The sequence below is a fragment of the Sorex araneus genome, chromosome 10, assembly GCF_027595985.1.
Source record: "Sorex araneus isolate mSorAra2 chromosome 10, mSorAra2.pri, whole genome shotgun sequence".
NCBI lineage: Eukaryota > Metazoa > Chordata > Mammalia > Eulipotyphla > Soricidae > Sorex > Sorex araneus.
Window position 1 is genome coordinate 40,539,651 of NC_073311.1, and position 19,371 is coordinate 40,559,021.

The 19,371-nt window shown below is 48.0% G+C and overlaps 1 protein-coding gene across 18 annotated transcripts in view; it reads right to left on the reverse strand.

The window, feature by feature from the left end:
- ANKS1B (ankyrin repeat and sterile alpha motif domain containing 1B) overlaps positions 1-19,371 on the reverse strand; it is a 1,196,591-nt gene that overhangs the window by 3,190 nt on the left and 1,174,030 nt on the right. For all 18 annotated transcript variants that reach the window (XM_055118593.1, XM_055118592.1, XM_055118591.1 and 15 more), the window contains one exon: positions 783-950. In XM_055118593.1, the coding sequence (XP_054974568.1) occupies positions 783-950 (168 nt within the window). The remainder of the gene's footprint in view (positions 1-782; positions 951-19,371) is intronic.

The following is a 19,371-nucleotide window of genomic DNA, read 5'->3' on the forward strand; positions in this document are numbered from 1 at the left end:
AGACCCGAGCATCAGTAAAGGAGGCCCTGGGTGTGGCGTGAGCGGGAGATGTAGGTCCTGCTGTAGGGAGATGGCAGGGCTTGCTGCCGGGAGGAAGTGCTGGAGTTCTAGAGAAGAGCCAAGGTGGGAGTTTGGAGCTAGCCATGCAAAGCAGAGGGCTGGGTGTATCTGAGACACCTTTAGGGGCTGAGTGTGTGGGAATCTGCTCAGGGCTGGGTGCAGGGGCAAAGGCTGTAGGGTAGAGAGTGACTTCAGCCCACAGCTCCAGCGGGCGGTGGGTGGAGGGCGGGGGGAAGAGGGAGAGTCCTGTGGAATAGAGCGGGACTGATGGGTCTGGATGGCACAGGATGGGGCGTGGCTGGAGGAAAAAGGGCGGAGCTGGACAGAACAGGGTGGAAATGGGGTGGGGCTAGTGGAAAAAGGGCGGGGCCAGTGGGCTGGATGGACAGAATGGGGAGGGGCTGGCAAAAAGGGCGGAGCTGAACAGAACGGGGTGGGGCTGGGGGCGGGGCTAATGGGGTGGGCCAGGCCTGAATAGTGGGCTGGAACTGCGTGGCTGGCGGAAAAGGGCGCGGCTGGACAGAACAGGGCGGGTCAGAGGGCGGGACTGGGGCGGGGCTGGCGAGAGGGCGGGGCTGGCTAAGGGGCAGGGTGGGAGAGACCCGGAAAAGTGGCCTGGGACTGGGCAAGGCGGGGCTGGTGGGGCGGGGGCGCACACTGACCCCTCCCCTTACCCCCTGCTCTATTCCCTACAACCCAACACCCGAGTCTTTGCTACTTACCACGGACTTGCGGATGCTAACACGAGGCTTGGGGATGGGCTTGGAGGGTTTGTTTTCAAAGCTTTCCGGGAGAGTGGAGGAATGGCCCCCTTTCCTTGCTTGGAGGGCCAGCTGGTAAGCGACTTCGAAGGCCTGACCCAGCGTTAGGATGATTTCATAAGCTAAGTTCTGAAAGACAAAGGAGAAAGCTTTTTCTAGGGGGCCCACGTGCGAGCGGCAGGAACCCAGTGGGTGAAGGGGGCTGACACAGGTGGTGGGAGGTGAACTCTGGAGGACCTTGAACTTCCCACCTGTGGTGCCGGTGAGTCAGTGGAAATCTGGAAGGGCCCCAGCACCCCAGGTCCGATTCTGGGTCTCTACGAGGCATTAGTCACTGATGCCATGTGCTTGCTCAGCACCACGCAAAGTTGCTGGCGCCCCACTTCACCCCGGGGTGGGGGCGCAGAGCCCCCACGCACCAAGCCCCGGAGCCCCCCTGCACACCACAGCGGGTAGCTTTGCTCTGCAGCTCTAGTCTGGGGAAGGGATCCCTCCAGGCCTGCAGCTGAGCTCGGCGCCCCCTGCACGGCTGTGTGAGGGATCCCACACACTCCACAGGAGGTGTTCCTGCGAAGTTTGGGTCTTTTTACCTCCAACATCTGTGATTCAGTGAACATCTCTGAAACACAATCAAAATCTAATTTCGGCAGAAAGAAGAGGCATTAGTCATGCTGGTGTGGCGGCTCCAAGTACAGCAGCCAGCAGCTAGCAGAGCCAATTTGCAGCGATTTCTTGAGGTTCTGACTAGTTCTGGGGTCCACTGGGAATCTCACCAGCAAGTGGGCCAGAGCAGAAGCTCTGGATAGACCTGAGTGGGGCCCTTTCTTGTGCCCTGCCCTTTTGCCCTCACTTTCAACCTGGACCTCTTGCACGAACAGGCTGCATTTAGCCGGGTGAGCCCTCTCCCTGGCTCCAGCCTGCCTCTGCTCTCCCATCCGCCTTCTCTGGATGATTCCTCCCTTCGCATTCCTCTCATTCTTCTGCCATGCAGCTGATTCCTACCTTCTTTTCCAAATCTGTCACTGAGGAAACATGATTGAATCATAGCCCCAGAGGCAGGGTCTGTCCGCAGCTCAAGGGACAGTGCCCAGATGCTGTGGACCCAGAGAGCTTTCCCCAAATCCTGCTGAGAGCAGGTGGGATGTGTCGGTGGAGGGTGTGGAGGGGGTCCCTGCTGGTGCTGATTTTCCAATCTGTTCTCTCCCTCCTTGGTCTCACCAGCCCTATTGAACCCACTGACAAGGAAGACCTCAAGGTCTGAGACTCTGGGCAGCACTGTTTCGGAGTGCTCCCCCACGGGAAGACGGAGAGGGGTTCCAGGGAGCTTTCTCGAGCTGTGCAGAAGACCCAGGGGTTTTCTGAGGTACCCAGATTTTGGGTCAATGACCTGGGGTCATGGCCTTTGGCCCCACCTGTGTAAATGCCTCAGAACTTGAGGGCTCGTTTGACAGCTGCCTGGTGCTGTTTGGGAGAACCATGACCCTAGGACACCAGCAGAGTTCTTCCTGCAGTGAGCACTGCGCTCCTGTCTGCCTGGAGGATGAGTCAGCCTAGTAAATTAGTAATGCACCAAGGAATGACAGTGGAGGAGGAGGGCAGGCAGACAGCTCTGGCCATCAGTGTACAAAGAGGGCTGAGTCCTCCCACTGCCTACACCCGCACACACGTCAGCTCAGCGCTGCCTCCTGGGGTGGGGATGGGTCCCCGTCTGAGAGCTTCATGATCTATGCCTGAAGTCATGGGCTCTTGTTATTGTTCACCACAACCATGGAGACAGACCCTGTCTATCTGCCAGGGATCTGCAGTGAGCTTCCCTGATATGGGGGAGTAGTGGGCTAAGAAAAGATTCCAGGCACTCATGGGTATGAAGAGCCGCTGCCCTGTGAAAGGCCTTTATGCTCAAGCAAAAAACACATTCCTGAAAGTGGGATTTACCTAAAGCTCCAGTGTCTTCGAGTGAACGTCGAAAATGCTCATTTGAGCAAGTGAGATTTTTCACATGACTCTTGTGAGAAGCCTAAAGGTTGTCAAAGGCAATGGGTTGGCTGCTACCCTTTTAAAAAATCTTTTAATTAGTTCTTGGTGCTGTAAACGTCACCAGGGTTTCCTGCTGAGTGACCTCCCTGGTCTGGCCTGCAGAGTTCTCCTCAATGTCTTACTTTTCATTTTGTTTTCGAATGCTTCATAATGTTCTTCTTTACAAGAGTGTCTAGTGAAGAGTTGGGCATTATATTTTTCTCTATTTTCTGGCACTTTTGTGTTGTAGGTCAGGACTGGGAGGTTAGGAAGAACCCAGGGTCACTGAGACGCAGGGTGGGGGGTGTGGAAATGCAGCTGATAACTGCTGGGATTTTTTCATGTGAAGGGCTGTGTTACCCACATACCAGGCTCTCAAGGGGAGAAATCGCCCATCACACTTAGGAGCAGAGGAGGAAGGTGACTTCTACCTCTTTTTAGTCACATTCTTGCTCTTTAAGATAGGAGAAGAGCCTCCTGAGAGCAGGCAACTCAACTGGGAAAGGCTAAAAATATCGCAATATCAGAGGGGTTTGGAGGACAAGCCCCTTCTTCCGCCTTTGAGCTAGGCTTGCGCTCAAAACATCTTTGCAACTGTGGAAGGCTGCGGGCCCCAGAGTGCCTGAGCGGTTGCAGCACTCAGCCGAATGCGGAATGAGCTATTAGCCAAATGACAAGCTGGAGCAATAACATTCTCAGTTACTATTGTATGGAGCGTGGTGACCACTAAATGATCACTTAGCAGGGCTATGGGGCAGTGCCAAGAATTCAGCGTATCTCATTCACCTTGAACGCCTATCTCCTGCGGTAGAGTATCAGCCTCTTCATTTATAGGTGAGGAGATGTAAATTTAGAGGTCATAGAGCAAGAAAATGATGAAGATGTGTGACCAGGAACACGACTCCATCCTATATTCTTTTGGGTCGCCTAAGCAGTGCTTAAGAGTCACAGGGTTCCCTCCAGGAATTCTTGGTCAGCCCAGCAGGCAACTCCATGCAAGAGCCAATGAGTGCTGCTTGGGCCCTGTGGCCATCTTGGCGGGGCCCCCAGAGCAGGCAGGGCAGCACCCAGCGATGCTGACGACCAGGTGGTGGCCAGAATCTACCTGGGCATGGCTACTTAACAGGCAGGTGCCTTAGCCCCTCTGCTCTCTTTCCGGCCCCCTCTGAATCCTGTTCCTATGCAGGGGGGAGCTGGTGTCTGAGAAGCCTCTGCCCAGTTTCTCCTCCCTGCAGTCACATGCTTCCCTGGCCCATGGAAATTGCTGCTCTAGTACTTTGAATCCGGAATGTTGGAACTGATGTGAATAAAGGGGGGCAGAAGTGGCATACTGGGTCTTCCAAGAACAGGTGTTGAGGGGGCTCAAAGCGGAGACCCGTGCCTCCTGGAACTCTGAAACCGGTCTCCTGGACAAAGTCAGACCCCCTGCAGCCGCTGAGCTGTGACTGTATTGGAACTGGCTCAGGGGCAAGGCTGTTGGGAGGGCACCAGCAACGTAACTCACTTCTATGATACAAACAAGGGCTGAGGGAGTCTTCGACCCAGAGCACCAGGCAATGCCCCGATGAGAGAAGAGATGGCCCTGTCCGATGGCCCCGTGGTCCCAGCCCTCTGAGGTCCCCCAATAGCGTCGAGCAGAGAACAGACCCACCTTGTTCCCCTGAAGGCCTGACCCCTTGAACTGCCAACAGATGAACTGTCGAGTACATAGACAGGCAATCAGCCGGAAATAGAATGAGATGGCCACAGCTGTCACCTTCAGTGCTGTCCTGTGCTTCTGGGTTCGGGGGTGGTTTGTAAGCCCCAGAGAAGTGGACGACCAGATGGAGGCTGGAGCACATGGGCCCCTCACTGTGGCCCATGTTGCTTCCAATATTGAGGCCCTCCCCAAAGGCATGGGCAGCGCCAAACGGTGCAGCTAGCTTGCAGCTCTGGTACCTGCTTACCCCATGGAGCATAAATTCTCAGTTGCTCAAATGCTGCAGCCTGGCCCATCCCCATCCCGGCTCCTTCTGCCTCTCCTACTCAGCTGGGAAAGACCTGCTGCGGCCCTTGCGCATCTCTGCCCTAACACAATTATGACAGCTGGCCTTCAGGGCCACCTGCAGCTGCTCAGTCGCTATCCCTTTTGTGGTGCTCGAGGGTGGTTCCTGACAGTGCTGGGGACAATGTGTTGCTGAGGATTGAACCTGGGCTCCTGCCTGCAGTGCATAAACAGCCCTTTGGGTCGTCTCCCCAGCCCCAGTCCTGAGTTTTCTGACTTCGCCTGGGAAAGCGGGGTTGGGGTGGGGGGGGGTCTGCCTGTGTGCCAGAGTGTCTGGCGGGGCGGGCGGCTACTGGGAAGCACAGGCTCTGAGTCTCAGCTTCCTTACAGGAATTTAAAAATGGGAATCAAATGCAATCATGAACTGGGCTGGAGTGATAGCACAGCGGGTAGGGCGTTTGCCTTGCACTCGGCCGACCCAGGTTCGATTCCCAGCATCCCATATGGTCCCCTGAGCACCACCAGGAGTTGTTCCTGAGTGCAGAGCCAGGAGTAACTCATGTGCATCGTCAGGTGTGACCCAAAAAGCAAAAAAACAAACAAACAAACAAACAAACAAAAAACCCAGACCAAATGCAATCATGAACAGAGTTTTGACTGTGTATCTTACAGTGATTCAATTTAAGGAAAAAAAGAAAGGGAATCATACCATCTGTAGTAGCCACTGGACTGGATTATTTTGGGAGTCACTCCTTTTATTTATTTTTGTTTTGGAGTCATACCCAATGATGTTCAAGGTTAATCCTGGCTCTGTACTCAAAGATTACTCCATATGGGGACCATATGGAATGCTGGGGATGGAACCAGCATCCATGACTGCATGCAAGGCAAATGCCCTACCCGCCGTACTACCGTTCTGGGGAAGGGTCCCTGTGCCCCATATCTCTTCTTTTAACATCAAGACTGTTGACCATTTTCACTGATGTTTAGTGCTTCTTTTTAAATTTTTTTTCAGTTTTTGTTGTTTGGGGGCCCCACATGGTGGTGCTTAGAGCTTATTCCTGTCTCTGTGCTCACTCCTGGTGGGGCTTGGGGGATCATAGGCAGTGTTGGGTATTGAGCTCAGATTGGCCACGTGCAAGGCAAGTGCCTTACCCACTGGACTGTCTCTTGGGTCCACTGGCATTAAGTATTTACACTGCACAGGGACCACCTCCTTTCATCCTAGCAGTAACCTTCTGCCAGGGCGATTTCACTTTGCATTGGGAGAGCTAAGTGCAGCAAGGTTCAATTGCTTGCATAACAAAGCCTGGCTGAGCTGGATTCTGAACTGAGATACCCCGATAGGCTGTGCTGAAACTTCAGATCAAATAAAAGTCATCTGCAAACTATCCAAAAAGAAAACCGCTTAAGAACATGAAACAGAGAAGCACCGTGGCTCGGGTGGAGGCCACCAGAGGCCATGCCATCTGCTGGGGCTAGTGGGGGAGAGGTGGCTTGAGGCAAAGCGAGTCCTTGATGACTTGACCTGGATCATCAGCACAGGGGTCCTGAGTCTGCAGGGGGCATGATCTGAAGGATGCAGCCTGAGTGCGTTAAGGTGGGGGCAGGAAGTTTCTGTGCGCTGAGACGCTGCCAGGGAGCTCATCATTGTCTCGGAAGCCTTGCCTTGCCTTGTTTCTGCTCTCCCAGCTGATTCTGATTTAGGGATTGAGAATCACTACCTTAGAGAACCCTGCGAATTCCTCCTCTCTTAAAGCGAGGTCTTAATTGTAATCAACACTGTTCTTCCCAATGCAAACTAGAGACAAGCGTCAGCAAGCTGGCATTTCCTGTGGGCTCCCTAACAAGGCAGCCAGGACTCCTGCTGGGCCCTCAGAGCTTCCCTGGGCCTGGCCTGGGAGTACAGGTCGTGCCCACGGAATGATGTGGAGAGAGGAGGCCCACTGAGAGAAAAGATGTCCCCTCCCTGCCCCCTTTTCTCCTGCATCCAAGTCTTGGAAGCAATATTCAGAACGCTCGGCAATACTGTGCAGAAGAAAACTAGCCCAAACACTATGGAAATGGGCTGGGGATGAGCTGGGCGGCAGAGCACTTGGGAAGCCCTGGGTGTAATCTCCAGCACCACATGAAAACACACTCACCTCTGTGCACAACAACTTAAGATGTGAAAAATAAAGAGGTTATTCAAGGGGAAGCGGGGGTGGGAGGAATGGGTCCATCATGCTCTTGTGATGGGCAGGAAAAGGTGGGCACAGGTGAAGATGAAGCAGGTCTTCATCTTCAGGTGTGACTCTGGACTCCTGCAATGCTGCAGCATCGTAAACAAATGGTATCTCCACAAAATTTGATTTTAAAGTATTCAAAATATTGTATTAGGGACCAGAGAGCTAGGACAGAGGCTAAAGTGCGGCAGATCCTGGTTCGTTCCCTGGCACCACACTTGGCTCCTTGAGTAATTCCTGAGCACCGAACTAGGAATAAAATCCCTAAACACAGATGAGGGTGGCTCTCCCAAACTCCTAGAAAAATCACACTAAAAGTGATGAGAGATCTGTCTCCAGAAATTATCTATGACCACCTGGATGATTTGTATTAACTGGTATATAGAGAAACCACCTCATTTCACATTTTTCAGGTTTAAGGAATCAACTGCATATATGGAAAAAAAAACCATTATGGTATATAAATTTTTCTTCAATAAGGGACAGATGAAGTTTATTGCTGAGATTCACAAAGAGAAGCATGGTTGGGCAGCAAATTAAAATGTAAACTCAGCAATTTATGAAATTGGTTAGGGCCAGGGATGTGACTCAGGTGATACGGCATGTGATCTGCATATGGGGGGGGGGTCCTTGGTTTGATCTCCAGCATGGCACGATCTTTCCTAAGCACTACTGGGTATAGTCTCCATGACTGACAAAAAAAAGTACTGGTTAAAATTCGATCTTATTTTCTAATTTAACTGCAGTACATATAAATGACATCTTGCAAGCTCTCAAAATAGAATGGAAGAATTACTCCCTAAGCCCCTTGAACCTCCCTGGAAAGAGATGCATCTGGGATTAAACAAGCCTTTTCTGGATGTTAGTCTGTTGATATTTGATATCTGGAGCTATTGCAGCCATTTTGTGATTATGAGGGGCTCTAGATCCCTGCTCTTCAACCTGTGCTATGTGGGCTGCAGTTAGTTCACAGACATTTTCTGGTGGTCTTTCCACACTCATGTAGCAGCTATATATATATATATACATATATATATATATATTACTGTCACTGTCATCCTGTTGCTCATTGATTTGCTCGAGTGGGCACCAGTAATGTCTCCATCGTGAGACTTGCTGTTACTGTTTTTTGGCATATCGAATATGCCACAGGTAGCTTGCCAGGCTCTGCCATGCGGGCGAGATATGCTTGGTAGCTTGCCGGGCTCTCCGAGAGGGGCAGAAGAATCGAACCTGGGTCGGCCGCATGCAAGGTGAACGCCCTACCCACTGCGCTATCACTCCAGCCCATGTATATACATTTTTTTTGGCTGTGGGTGGGGCATACCTGGCAGTGCTCAGGGCTTACTGCCAGCTCTGCACTCAGGGATCACTCCCGGTAGTGCTCAGGGAACCATAGAGGGTGTTGGGGATCCAAACCAGTTGGCTGCATGCAAGACAAGTGCCCTGGCCACTGCATCTTTTCAGCCCCATCAGCAACATTCAGGTGCTCCATTTTCACTTTTGTGTTATCCACCAGCCAGTCCAAGAGATCATTCTCGTAGTTTCCTCAGTTTACAAGTGAAAAAGGTCAAAAAATGTTGATTTGGACAACATACTAATTGATGATGACAGAGTGATGAGATTAAAAGAAAAAAACACTGAATCTGGGTTTGGTTTAAACTAACTCTAATCTCTTCTACTTCAGGAATTTCCAGTGCTGGGGATCAAATTCAGGGTCTCACACATGCAAAGTATGTGCTATACACTGAGCCACACTCCGTGCTGGGACTTGGCCTTTGGGGAAGATAATGCATCCCTGTCATTTAAGTCATTTTGAGGAAAGCTAACTGTTACTAGAGACAAATAATCAAAAGTTGCTTGGGGCTGGAGCGATAGCACAGCAGGGAGAGTGTTTGCCTTTCACTCAGCTGACCCAGGTTCAATCCCTGGCATCCCATATGATCTCCCAAGCACCGCCAGGAGTAATTCCTGAGTGCAGAGCCAAGAATAACCCCTAAGCATCGCCGGGTGTGACCCAAAAAATAAATAAAATAAAACTTAAAAAAAAGTTGCTTAAGACTATTCTATATATGTATGTGTGTGCATGTGTGTGTGTGTGTGTATATATATATATATATATATATATATATACACATAGATGTTATTTGTCTGTGTGCACAGAAAACAGCTGAACATATCAAAATACTATCAGTTATCCCCAAGTTTTGATATTATGCATACTTCTTCTTTCTTCAGTTTATACTGAGATGCCATAAAATACCTGCTATGTGCCGACCTATCTTTCCTACTTATAGCACCACTGTTTTTACTATAGAAGGAAACCAAGTATATTATGGAAGACCACATAGATGTCCAGAGAACACTAGGAATATATGAGAATTGCAGTCATAGAATCTTAAAATTTGGCAGGCTATGCAAGTTAGCTAGATTAATAGCTGCCAGACTGCATTCTCTTAAACCAAGAGTTAGTAGAAGGATGAGGTGGAAGCACGATGAGTGGCTACTGGTGGTGGAGTGTGGCAGGCTGCCCTATAACCCATTTTTGTCAATGTGCTTTACATTACTGGAGTAATAGCACAGTGGGTAGGGTGTTTGCCTGCATGCAGCCGACCTGGGTTTGATTCCTTCGTCCCTCTCAGAGAGCCCGGCAAGCTACCCAGAATATCCCACCCACATGGCAGAGCCTGGCAAGCTACCCGGAACATATTCTATATGCCAGAACAGTAACAACAAGTCTTACAGTCTCCATTACTGGTGCCCGCTTGAGCAAATCCATGAACAACAGGACAACAGTGCTACAGTGCTATACTTAGTATAGTTTGAGATTCATTCAATCAAAAGTCATTAAAAAAATAGGAAGACTTTCCATGTTGATAACCACTAAAAAAGTTTTTAGTGTACAAAATGTGAATCCTTTTGAACACGCTCTGTTCTCTCTGGCATTGAGGAGTGGGGATGGTTTCCCAGGACACTCAGCCCTGCTCTAGGTATTTCTTCCCATGGCTCACCTCCATCAACCAGTGGGCTGGCCATCCAACCACCTCGCCAAGAACCATTTTTTGGTTCCATAGTTTTCACGCTGCATGCCATTTTTACCCTCTGCTTGGCTGAATTTTAAAAACACCCAGTTCCTCGTGCAACCGGACCTCCAACACCTTTCCTCTAAGTACAGAGCCAGTTTTTGACTCTTTTAACCAGTTCCAATCACACCCAGTAAAAACCAGAAGCAGGTATCAGCATATGGACCCAGCTATGCTAGGTTTGATCTCTGCTGCAACTCAGAAGACTGTGCACTTGAAATCCATCCCACCTGTTCTTCCAAGGCATGGTGATTACACAGCAGCGTCTACCTCCTGGAATGATTGCTTATAAGGTGGTCCAGGGATCAGGGAGCCGGTTAAGTGCCTGATGTGGAGAATCTAACCCTCACTGTCTCTAAATTTAGGAAAAAAATGATCCTCATCTTACCGTTGAGAAATTCAAGATCAGTGAGATCAACCTGACCATGTTTATACCACCCGTGTGTGAATCAGAATTCAAATGCAGATCTGATTTAGCTTAGCCTGGGTGATTCTGCCTTATTGCTCTCATGGGTCTGCAGCTGCTCCGTCTCCACCATCATGGAGAGAATCTGCAGAAACCCTCATGCATTTGGGAGATGCATTGTGAAGGTAAAGCCAATCATGTCTTCCTGGAGGCTCTGGATCAAACGTTCTTCTGGACTGTAGCCTGATTCCCCAGAGGGCAGATTATGCTCTTCTCACAAAGAAATGGGGAGCAAATACTTCCTATTTGCCTCTGCCTCCAGGAACTTGGAAACAAAATTTGCAGTTTAGCTCCCCAAACTCCTGCAGAACGCTGCTCTGCACATCCACAGAAACTTTTCCCTCCACAGAAAATCTTCTTTAAACCTACATTTTCCTGATTGTGAATCTTTGCCACCCTATTTCTGTAGGTTCATCATACCTGTTCCCGTAGGCTGCCCATAGCCCTTTCTGTAAGGATGGTGTAAATGGCATCCCTTTGTTCCTGTAAACATCTGTTTGAAATGAAATTTAATCCCTGGATGCCAAAATGACTGACAAAGTCTGTCAGACACACATGTGGAGTGGGCAGGGGACTGCACTGGGTCCCCCTGCTAGCCCGATGTGGACCAATTTGTCCATTTGCATTAAAAAAAATCACCACTCCATTATAGTGGGAAAGAAATGGAAGGAACACATAAATGGGGTAGCTCCACATTCTCAGAAAGCTACAGGTCCAATCCAGACTATTCTTGAGGCCCTGGGGTCAGCGGAGGCCACACCCACCATGAAGAGGGTGCAAGCGCAGGTGTGGCTGTGGAGAACACTGTCTTGACTGGGAAGGCTTGGGAGCGGAGAAAGTAGGGGTACCCCAGAGTCCATCTACCCTACACCTGGGCTTCTCGGCCCCCCATCACTGCCACTGAGGGGGTTCTGACATGGGGAACTCATCCAGAGGCCTTTAGATCCCTTCCACCATAGCTTCTTCAGCACACTCTAATTAGAAGCCATGTCTGTCTTTCCCTTGGGCCAGGAGGAATTCAGTTTAGAGATGCGTGCACAGTTGGCACCAGGGCAAATAGTAATACACAATCCAAAGGTCAGACAGCAGTGCTCACCAACGCACCAGATGCAATGGCCAAGGGGCTGACTTTCATCTCAGAGAGGTCCCCATTCCGACCATCTCCCAAAAGCAAGTCCAATGACCAAGCAGTTTGTCTTTCATCAGCCAGCTTTTTTTTTTTGCCAGACTATATTCTTTCCTCCCCTCTCCCTGCTCATTCCAGACACCTCACTCTGGCATCCTCCCTTCCAGGACCCTTCTCTGAATCCCTTTTCCAGACTGCCCTGGCGATGGCAGGTGCTTCTCCTTGGGGTCCACATAGGCTTGGGGACAGCTTTACTAATTGCATGGTTTCATATCATGAGTTTCTCTTAAGAGGTCCAATCCTTCGGTGGATGAACCTGTTTAAGGGTGCCAGTTTCATATGATTTTGACTCTCTAGGGCTTAGGATATAGCACTCACTCAAAAAAATGTTGGCTGGATAAATTTAAAAAAAAAGAAGAAGCTTAAGAAAAAAAATAAGCTTCTTGCTAGGTACCCAAGGTAAGGACTTGAACCTTCTGAGTAAGGTAAGGGTGAAAATTGGCCAGAGCCAGTTCTGATTCTTTCCTTCTATCTTCTCTCATGGTAGGGCTGGAGGAAGAGATACAGAAGAAATGCAGGCAATGCCAGCAGGGGCCACAAGAGAAAGCAAAGTGTTTTTTCCATTGAGGTCCTCCATGGGGTCTCCAGAAAGAAGCCCCATTTCTGTCTTGGCAATATTTTGCTTGTACTTCTTGCTGCTAAGAACCACGGAGAGCTTCAGCTACAACTTGCATCACCCACGTCTCAAGGCAAAAATAACTTTGAGAATATTCTGGGGATTCACAGAATTCATTGACATCTCCTTAGCTCTACCTATAGTTAGTTTGCTCATGTACCAGCCAGAAATTAGTCTTGATAGACTGTATCTATAGAGATAAATACTGTCCAATCAGCAGTCTTCAGCACTGAGAAGCAAATATGAAGCATTCTGCTAAGATTGCTTGCCTCCTCGGATGTCTCATTGTTATATCAGCTGACCAAGATAGAGTGCTTCTTAAGGGCCAATTTCAGCTAACTCAGAAACTTAAGAAACTGATATCTTCCACCAATCACACCAGGGAAAAAAAAGAAAATACATGAGGATGATTTTTAAAATTGCCTGTAAAATTCCCCTGCTGAGATTGAGCCATTGCTACCTTTTGGTGTGTCTTTTTTTACATTTGTGTACACACAGAGACTTTTATATGCTATATGAATATTTATATATGTGAATTTAAAGAAACATTAGAATCAGGCTTTATGAGAATTTTCATGAGTTGCTTTTTCATGCAACATTAAATCGTGATTGGTTCTTCCATGTCATTAAATGGTCTTCAAATGTAGATTTTCCAACTTGGCAGAACATTCCACTGTATTTGCAAAGGCCTCACTTCCTATCTCACCCCAAATACTGATTGCACATGAGTGTAGCAAAAGACCAAGAAAGGAGGTTAAGGCTAAATCCCAAATTGCTTAGTTATAACATTGCAGGCTCTCCATGGAGGTCATGTCCTTCTGCTTTGTGGTCACCTGCTCTCTTGAAACCATAGTCTAAAGTGGCCAGACAGCAGACCTCTCGTCATCCCTATCATGGAGACTCTTGCCACCAGGGAAGAAACACCATTTCTCTTTCATTCATTACCATGACTATGCTCTTAACTTATGGTTAAGTATTATGTCGCTTGGCCTGGCCCATTTCGATGCCAGGGTAGCTCACAGCTTGCCCTGGGTCCATCAGTCCCTCATTGGGACCCTACTCTTGGAGTGCTAGAAACTAAGGGCAATGGAGGCTTAAGTTAGATAAATATAAATGCCCCGAAGTAAATATCATTTAGGAGTCAATTAACTCTCATGTTACATAGTATAGCATCAACTGTCTTCTTGTGTCTATACAAAAAGAACATTGCTAAATAAACCATACAAATAACATAAAGGAAAGAGAAAAGCAGCTTAGGGTGATTAGTACCTGTTGGAATCGGGTGTGCCTCAGTTGCACTGTTGTGGGAGTGGCCCGATAAACCTTAAGCTCCCAGTGGGAGGAGCAAGGACAACCCAGTGTTACCCAACAATTCATCAACTTTTAAAATACTTGTGATTCCTGATGGTGATTGGAGGTGGCAGCAGTGCCAGGGATTGAGCTCTGGGGTTGTGCTTTCAAAACATGAGCTCTACTACTTGCGCTATTTGCCTGGTCTTAATCCTGTTTACTTGACTAATTCTTGGGGAAAAGGTGTGCAGGATAGAAATTTGCTAGACTTCAACCTTTCCCTCCCTCTCTCTCTCCCTCCCTCCCTCCCTCCCTCCCCTCCCTCATCTCCCTCCCTCCCTCCCTCCCTCCTTCCCTCCCCCTTCCTTCCTTCCTTCCTTCCTTCCTTCCTTCCTTCCTTCCTTCCTTCCTTCCTTCCTTCCTTCCTTCCTTCCTTCCTTCCTTCCTTCCTTCCTTCCTTCCTTCCTTCCTTCCCTTTTCCTTCATCCTTTCTGTTCCTTCCCTACCTTTCCCCCTTCTCTTCCCATCCCATTCCTTCCCTTCCCTCCTCCCTTCCCCCTTCCATTCACTTGCCCATTCCTTACTCTACAGGCTGGCAATGCTGCATTTCCTCAGAGCCTTCTCTTGCTCCCAGGAGCCGGTCCCTATTACAACCCCTCGAGGACGAGTTTCGGCCACTGCACAGGCCTGGAGATGACTTCTACTTTATAGTCCCTTGCTGTTTGGAAGTGCCAGATGGCCAAGGGAAGGGATGACAGTCCAATCTTAAGGACTTGAAAAACTTTTATCATTTCTATTTTGCTTTCTTTTTTGGCTTTTAGGCTTTACCTGTTGGTGCTCAGGGATTATCACTGCCTATGTGATCAGGGGCCATTCCTGGGAGTGCTCAGGGAATGTGGTTCCAGGGATGAAATCTGGGTTGGCTTCAGACAACATAAGTGCCTGATCTGCTGTCCTATCACTCTAGCCTGAACTTTAGTATTTTTATACGCTGCCATCAATTTTCCTAGTGTCATAATCTAATAGGCTATTGGTCATTTTTAGGGGGAAGAAAGAGAGACAGCACAAAAGAGGTTATATACCCCTGTTCCCCCAAGTATTTCATTGTCAGACAACCTCCAGCCTTCACAAAACCACCACCAAAGTTCTTGAGCACCTTTTGGTTCAGTCTCTGCTATATAACCCATATACATATACAACCAGAAACTCTTCTGCAGAAAGAATCCCAGTATTTGAGAAAGGGTGACGGCAAGGTGGGAGTAGCGAGGGAGTGGGGGTGGGCAGGAGGGGGAAAGGGGCACCAAGGACACATCATCATTCTTTAACAGGTCTTGGGCTGTCAGGTGCGGTCTGGCGACTAGAGAGAGCCACCACACATCACACACTGGAAAGCTGCTCAGGGTGTCCATCTCAGTGACCTTAGCACATGATAAAGTGCTGGGTAGCTCAGGACAGTGATGGATGCTAACTCACTGTGATCACTTCATCAATACATGTCTACATCCAAGGATTGTGCGGTGAACCTTGATTCCCGTGTTTCATGTCAATGACAGCTCAACAACAGTGACAAATCATTTTTTAAAAGATAAGGCCAGGGCTAGTCCAGGAGGTGGGCACTTGATTTGCAGAGCCCCCAACTTCAATTCTGGCACCACATTATAGTGTCCCCAATGCACCATCAGGGGGTGCTCCTGAGCACAGAGCCAGGAGTAGCCCTTTGAGCACGCACAGGGGTGACTCCAAAGAAAAGGGCTGGTGAACTGTGGGAGGGAAACCAGGAACATTGGTGGTGGGAGATGTATATTGGTAAAGGGATGGGTGTTGGAACATTGTATGACTGAAATGATTGAAACCCAACCATGGCTGTGTAACCCAACTACAGCTTTGTATCTTTTAACTGTATCTCACGGTGAGTCAATTAAAAAAAAAAGAGGGAAGATCTTAGCGCTTGCCATTTCATCAGATGGATGTGAAAAGCAAGCAAACAGCTCAGAGCAGAATGGAACTGCAGCTCTGTGATGATGACGATGCACTTGTCACCCTGTGCTCGGGCTGCCACGGAGTTTCTGGCTGCATCTTGCATCCTACACTGGCTCTCACAGGGGCAGACCTGCATGTGCCCCAGCCTGCGTGACCAGAGCAGAAGCCATCAGGGCTGCGCAGGTCGGAGTCAGCCAAGGAGATTGGCGCTCTGCACCCCCTGATGTCACCCCCCAGACTCATGACTCCCACCTTCCCTACACACCCCACAGTGGTCCAGGTTCTGCCAAGTGCCACACACATACCAAGGTTACAGAACTTGGCAGTTCCAAGTAAAGATGGGCGGGGGGGGGGTGGGGAGAGCCTGGTTAAAAATATCAAAGACTGCAAACGTGCACTTTCTAGAGAAGTGAGAATTAGCCAGGGTCTAGCAGCAGTCATGGCTTTTAACGTTATTTAAAATAAGCCTTTCATATTTTACAACCATTGAATGAAGTCCTATTTGGATTTTAAAAATAAATCCCATGCTCTCACTAGATCATTCTGATTTACCTGTTTTAAACCTGTTATTTAACAAGCTTGGTGAATGGAGTGGATAACGCATGGAGGAGGAGGAGTTCAGTTTTTCTTTTTCTTTTTCTTTTTTTTTTTTTTGCTTTTTGGGTCACACCCGGCAACACACAGGGGTTATTCCTGGCTCTGCACTCAGGAATTACCCCTGGCGGTGCTCAGGAGACCATATGGGATGCTGGGAATCGAACTTGGGTTGGCCTCGTGCAAGGCAAACGCCCTACCCGCTGTGCTATTGCTCCAGCCCCAAGGAGGAGTTCAGTTTTCTATCCCCAACTCTTATCTACCAAGGCAGGGGATTGGGTGGGGGGTGCGAGGGGGAAGCTGTCACTGCAGTCCCCTCTCTCCTCTGTAAGACAGACCTAGGGAATCTTTCTCAGGCAAATAAGAAGGTTGATTTGCCTGGAAAACGTTTATTCTATGTTCTGAGGTTTTTGGTTTTGTTTTTTTTTTGGTTTTAGATTCACACCTGGGGTTGCTCAGGTGCTACCCTTGGATCACTGCTTGGGAGATGGTCCCTGCAATGCTCAGGGGACCATGTAGCAACAGGGATTGGTTCCTGAGCTTCCCGTATATAAAGCATAACTCCTGGTCCTTTCTTTCCACCTGACCCCTCAGTTCCTTCTCTCCTAAGTTCTGACTGCTTGGGAGGTGGCATTTGGGAAGACTTTGGTTCTGCAGAGGGAAGAGTATGGGGCTTCTTCGCCAACTATGTGAAAGGAATCAAATGCAAGATGCACGCTAGGTCTGGTGCTAGCTAAAATATAAATACTAGCTTTGAAGGGAGGACCCCGTTTCCGCCCTTGTTCTTGTCCTTTTATTGCATCTTCCTGTCAACAAAAACAGAAAGTATCACAGGCTGAAGTTAGCCTAGATTCTAAGTAATGAAACAGGCTTAGAGATCACAAAGGGTAACATTTCCTTGAGCGCTCGGTATGAGGTACTCTCCTAACAAGGTCGATTGAGCTTGGGAAACAGGAGGCGTTCCAACCCTAGTTCACGTGGGAGCCGAGCAAAGGCCTGGAACTGTCCTGCCGTGAGACAGGACGGGCATCGTGAGAAATGTGCATGCCAGTTCCTTAGGCGCTTTGCATCTCCCTTCCCAGACCACGGGGCTCCCATGGGAGAATGTTCTGAATTTCCCATTTCACTCTCTGTAGCCAGAAACAGTCTAAATATCATTGGATTTTCTTGATGATAGATATTCATAAAAAAAATCATGTGATTCATAAAAGGTTAAGAGGACAAAAGCATCACTAACTTTGTAATAAAAATACTTATGTACTCATAAGTATCTGCAAAAAGATTGAATGAGAAATTCTTTTTCTTCATCCTCCCATCCTTTTTTTTCTTTTTGCCATTTGTACAGCCCAAGGGACTGATGGATATCAAAAGAATTGTAAGGTTTTAGGACTGGACTGAATATTGAAGTGTCCCAGATAAAGACGCAAAATCCACACTCAAAGAGGATTTTTTTTATGGGTGCAAGCAAAGCTTGTTGTATCTCAAAATGGCTCAAAGGCCCAGGTCAAGGCTGGTGGCCTGTGTTACTATTTTTGGAGGTGGACAAACTGTGCTCACCTAAGGAGGATTAAATGGTGGATTTGTGGTGTGAGATAAAAATCTTTTGGAAGAGACACCAGAATCATAAGCTAGCAAATCAAACATCTTAAATCAAACATCTGGGTGAAAAGATAAATGACGAGGTGACACTCCACATTTTTTTCTTTTTTTTTCCTAAATATATCAGGGACATCGATATCATGTTGGTCATAAAATGCAAATGTTGATTCTTTCCTGCCACCTGCATATCACCTTAGTAAACTTGCATCATAAATACAGAGCTGAAAAAATTCCAGGGGATAGAGGGCGAGAGCTATGATTTTTAGATCACATGGAGTACGATGTGTTGGAATATTCTTATCAAGGCAAATTATATGTTATATTTTTAAAAACCCATTTAGAAAGAAATGCTGCAATATTCAAGGCTGAAAAGTATTAAAAATTAATATTTAAGATACTGAATGAAAACACTGCAGAAAAGTAATATATGCCAATATATATGCCTGCAGTCAACATTTTCTGTTTTCTTCACTTATATTTTATGTATTTATTGCGTCTATTTTCTTCAGTTCTTTTATAGGGCTGGAGGCGGGGTAGGGGGTACCTTGGGTTCTCAATACATGTCTGGCCAATTTTTCTTATGTCATCTAGCAGGAGAACGGCCAGGCTGTCCACTGTGATGTCAGTGTGCCAGGGAAGGGAAGCGGTGGGGATGCAACTTACTCTGAATATACCTATTATTTAGGAGGCTTTTTACCTGCATTCCTTCCTTTCATTTCAGTCCTGATGAGAGCCCGTGAGGTACAACATACCGCAGCAGTTGGCTCTCTACAGGAGATTTGGATTCAGGAAAGTCCCACAGCTCATGTAAGATCAGAGAGCAGGTAGCAGAGCTGGGATGGGACTCCACAGAGAAAGTGCTTCATGAAAACCAGTAATACATGTGCACGGACAGAAGGAATTCTGCTGTTTGCAGCAACAATCACTTCACAAGGATGGCAAGCGGTGTTTAAAATTCCTGATGATTCCTGCTCCCTGTCCCTGGAAACCCCAACTAGAATGCCTTTAACCAGCACCATGACCACACACACACACACACACACACACACACACACACACACACACATACACACACAGAGGAATCTTCAGAGTGGCGTGTGCGGGCTCTGTTCTATAGTACTTACCATTGCCACACACCTCTTTCATATTCTTCTTCTTCTCATGTCTTCTCCAATAGAAGGACTTTTTAAAAGCCCCCTAAACATTTTCTCCTGCTTTCAGATTTTTTTTTTGATTGTTGGAACTCGAACCCAGGGCCTCACATATGCAAGGCTCTAATATTGAGTAGAGTCTCTCTTTCCTGTTCTCAAGCTTTCCCTGGCCTCTCTTTCCTGTTCTCAAGCTTCAGAAATTGTAAGGGAAGAGCCACAAGCAGCCAGGTGCAAACACCTTTCTTTACCTCTGGAGGGTATCAGTTTTAGATGGGTGGGGTATGATACACAGATGTTTGTCAGGATAAATAGAGAGCTTCAAGCACTGAACCTCTTGAAGATAAAGAATACCACAACTTT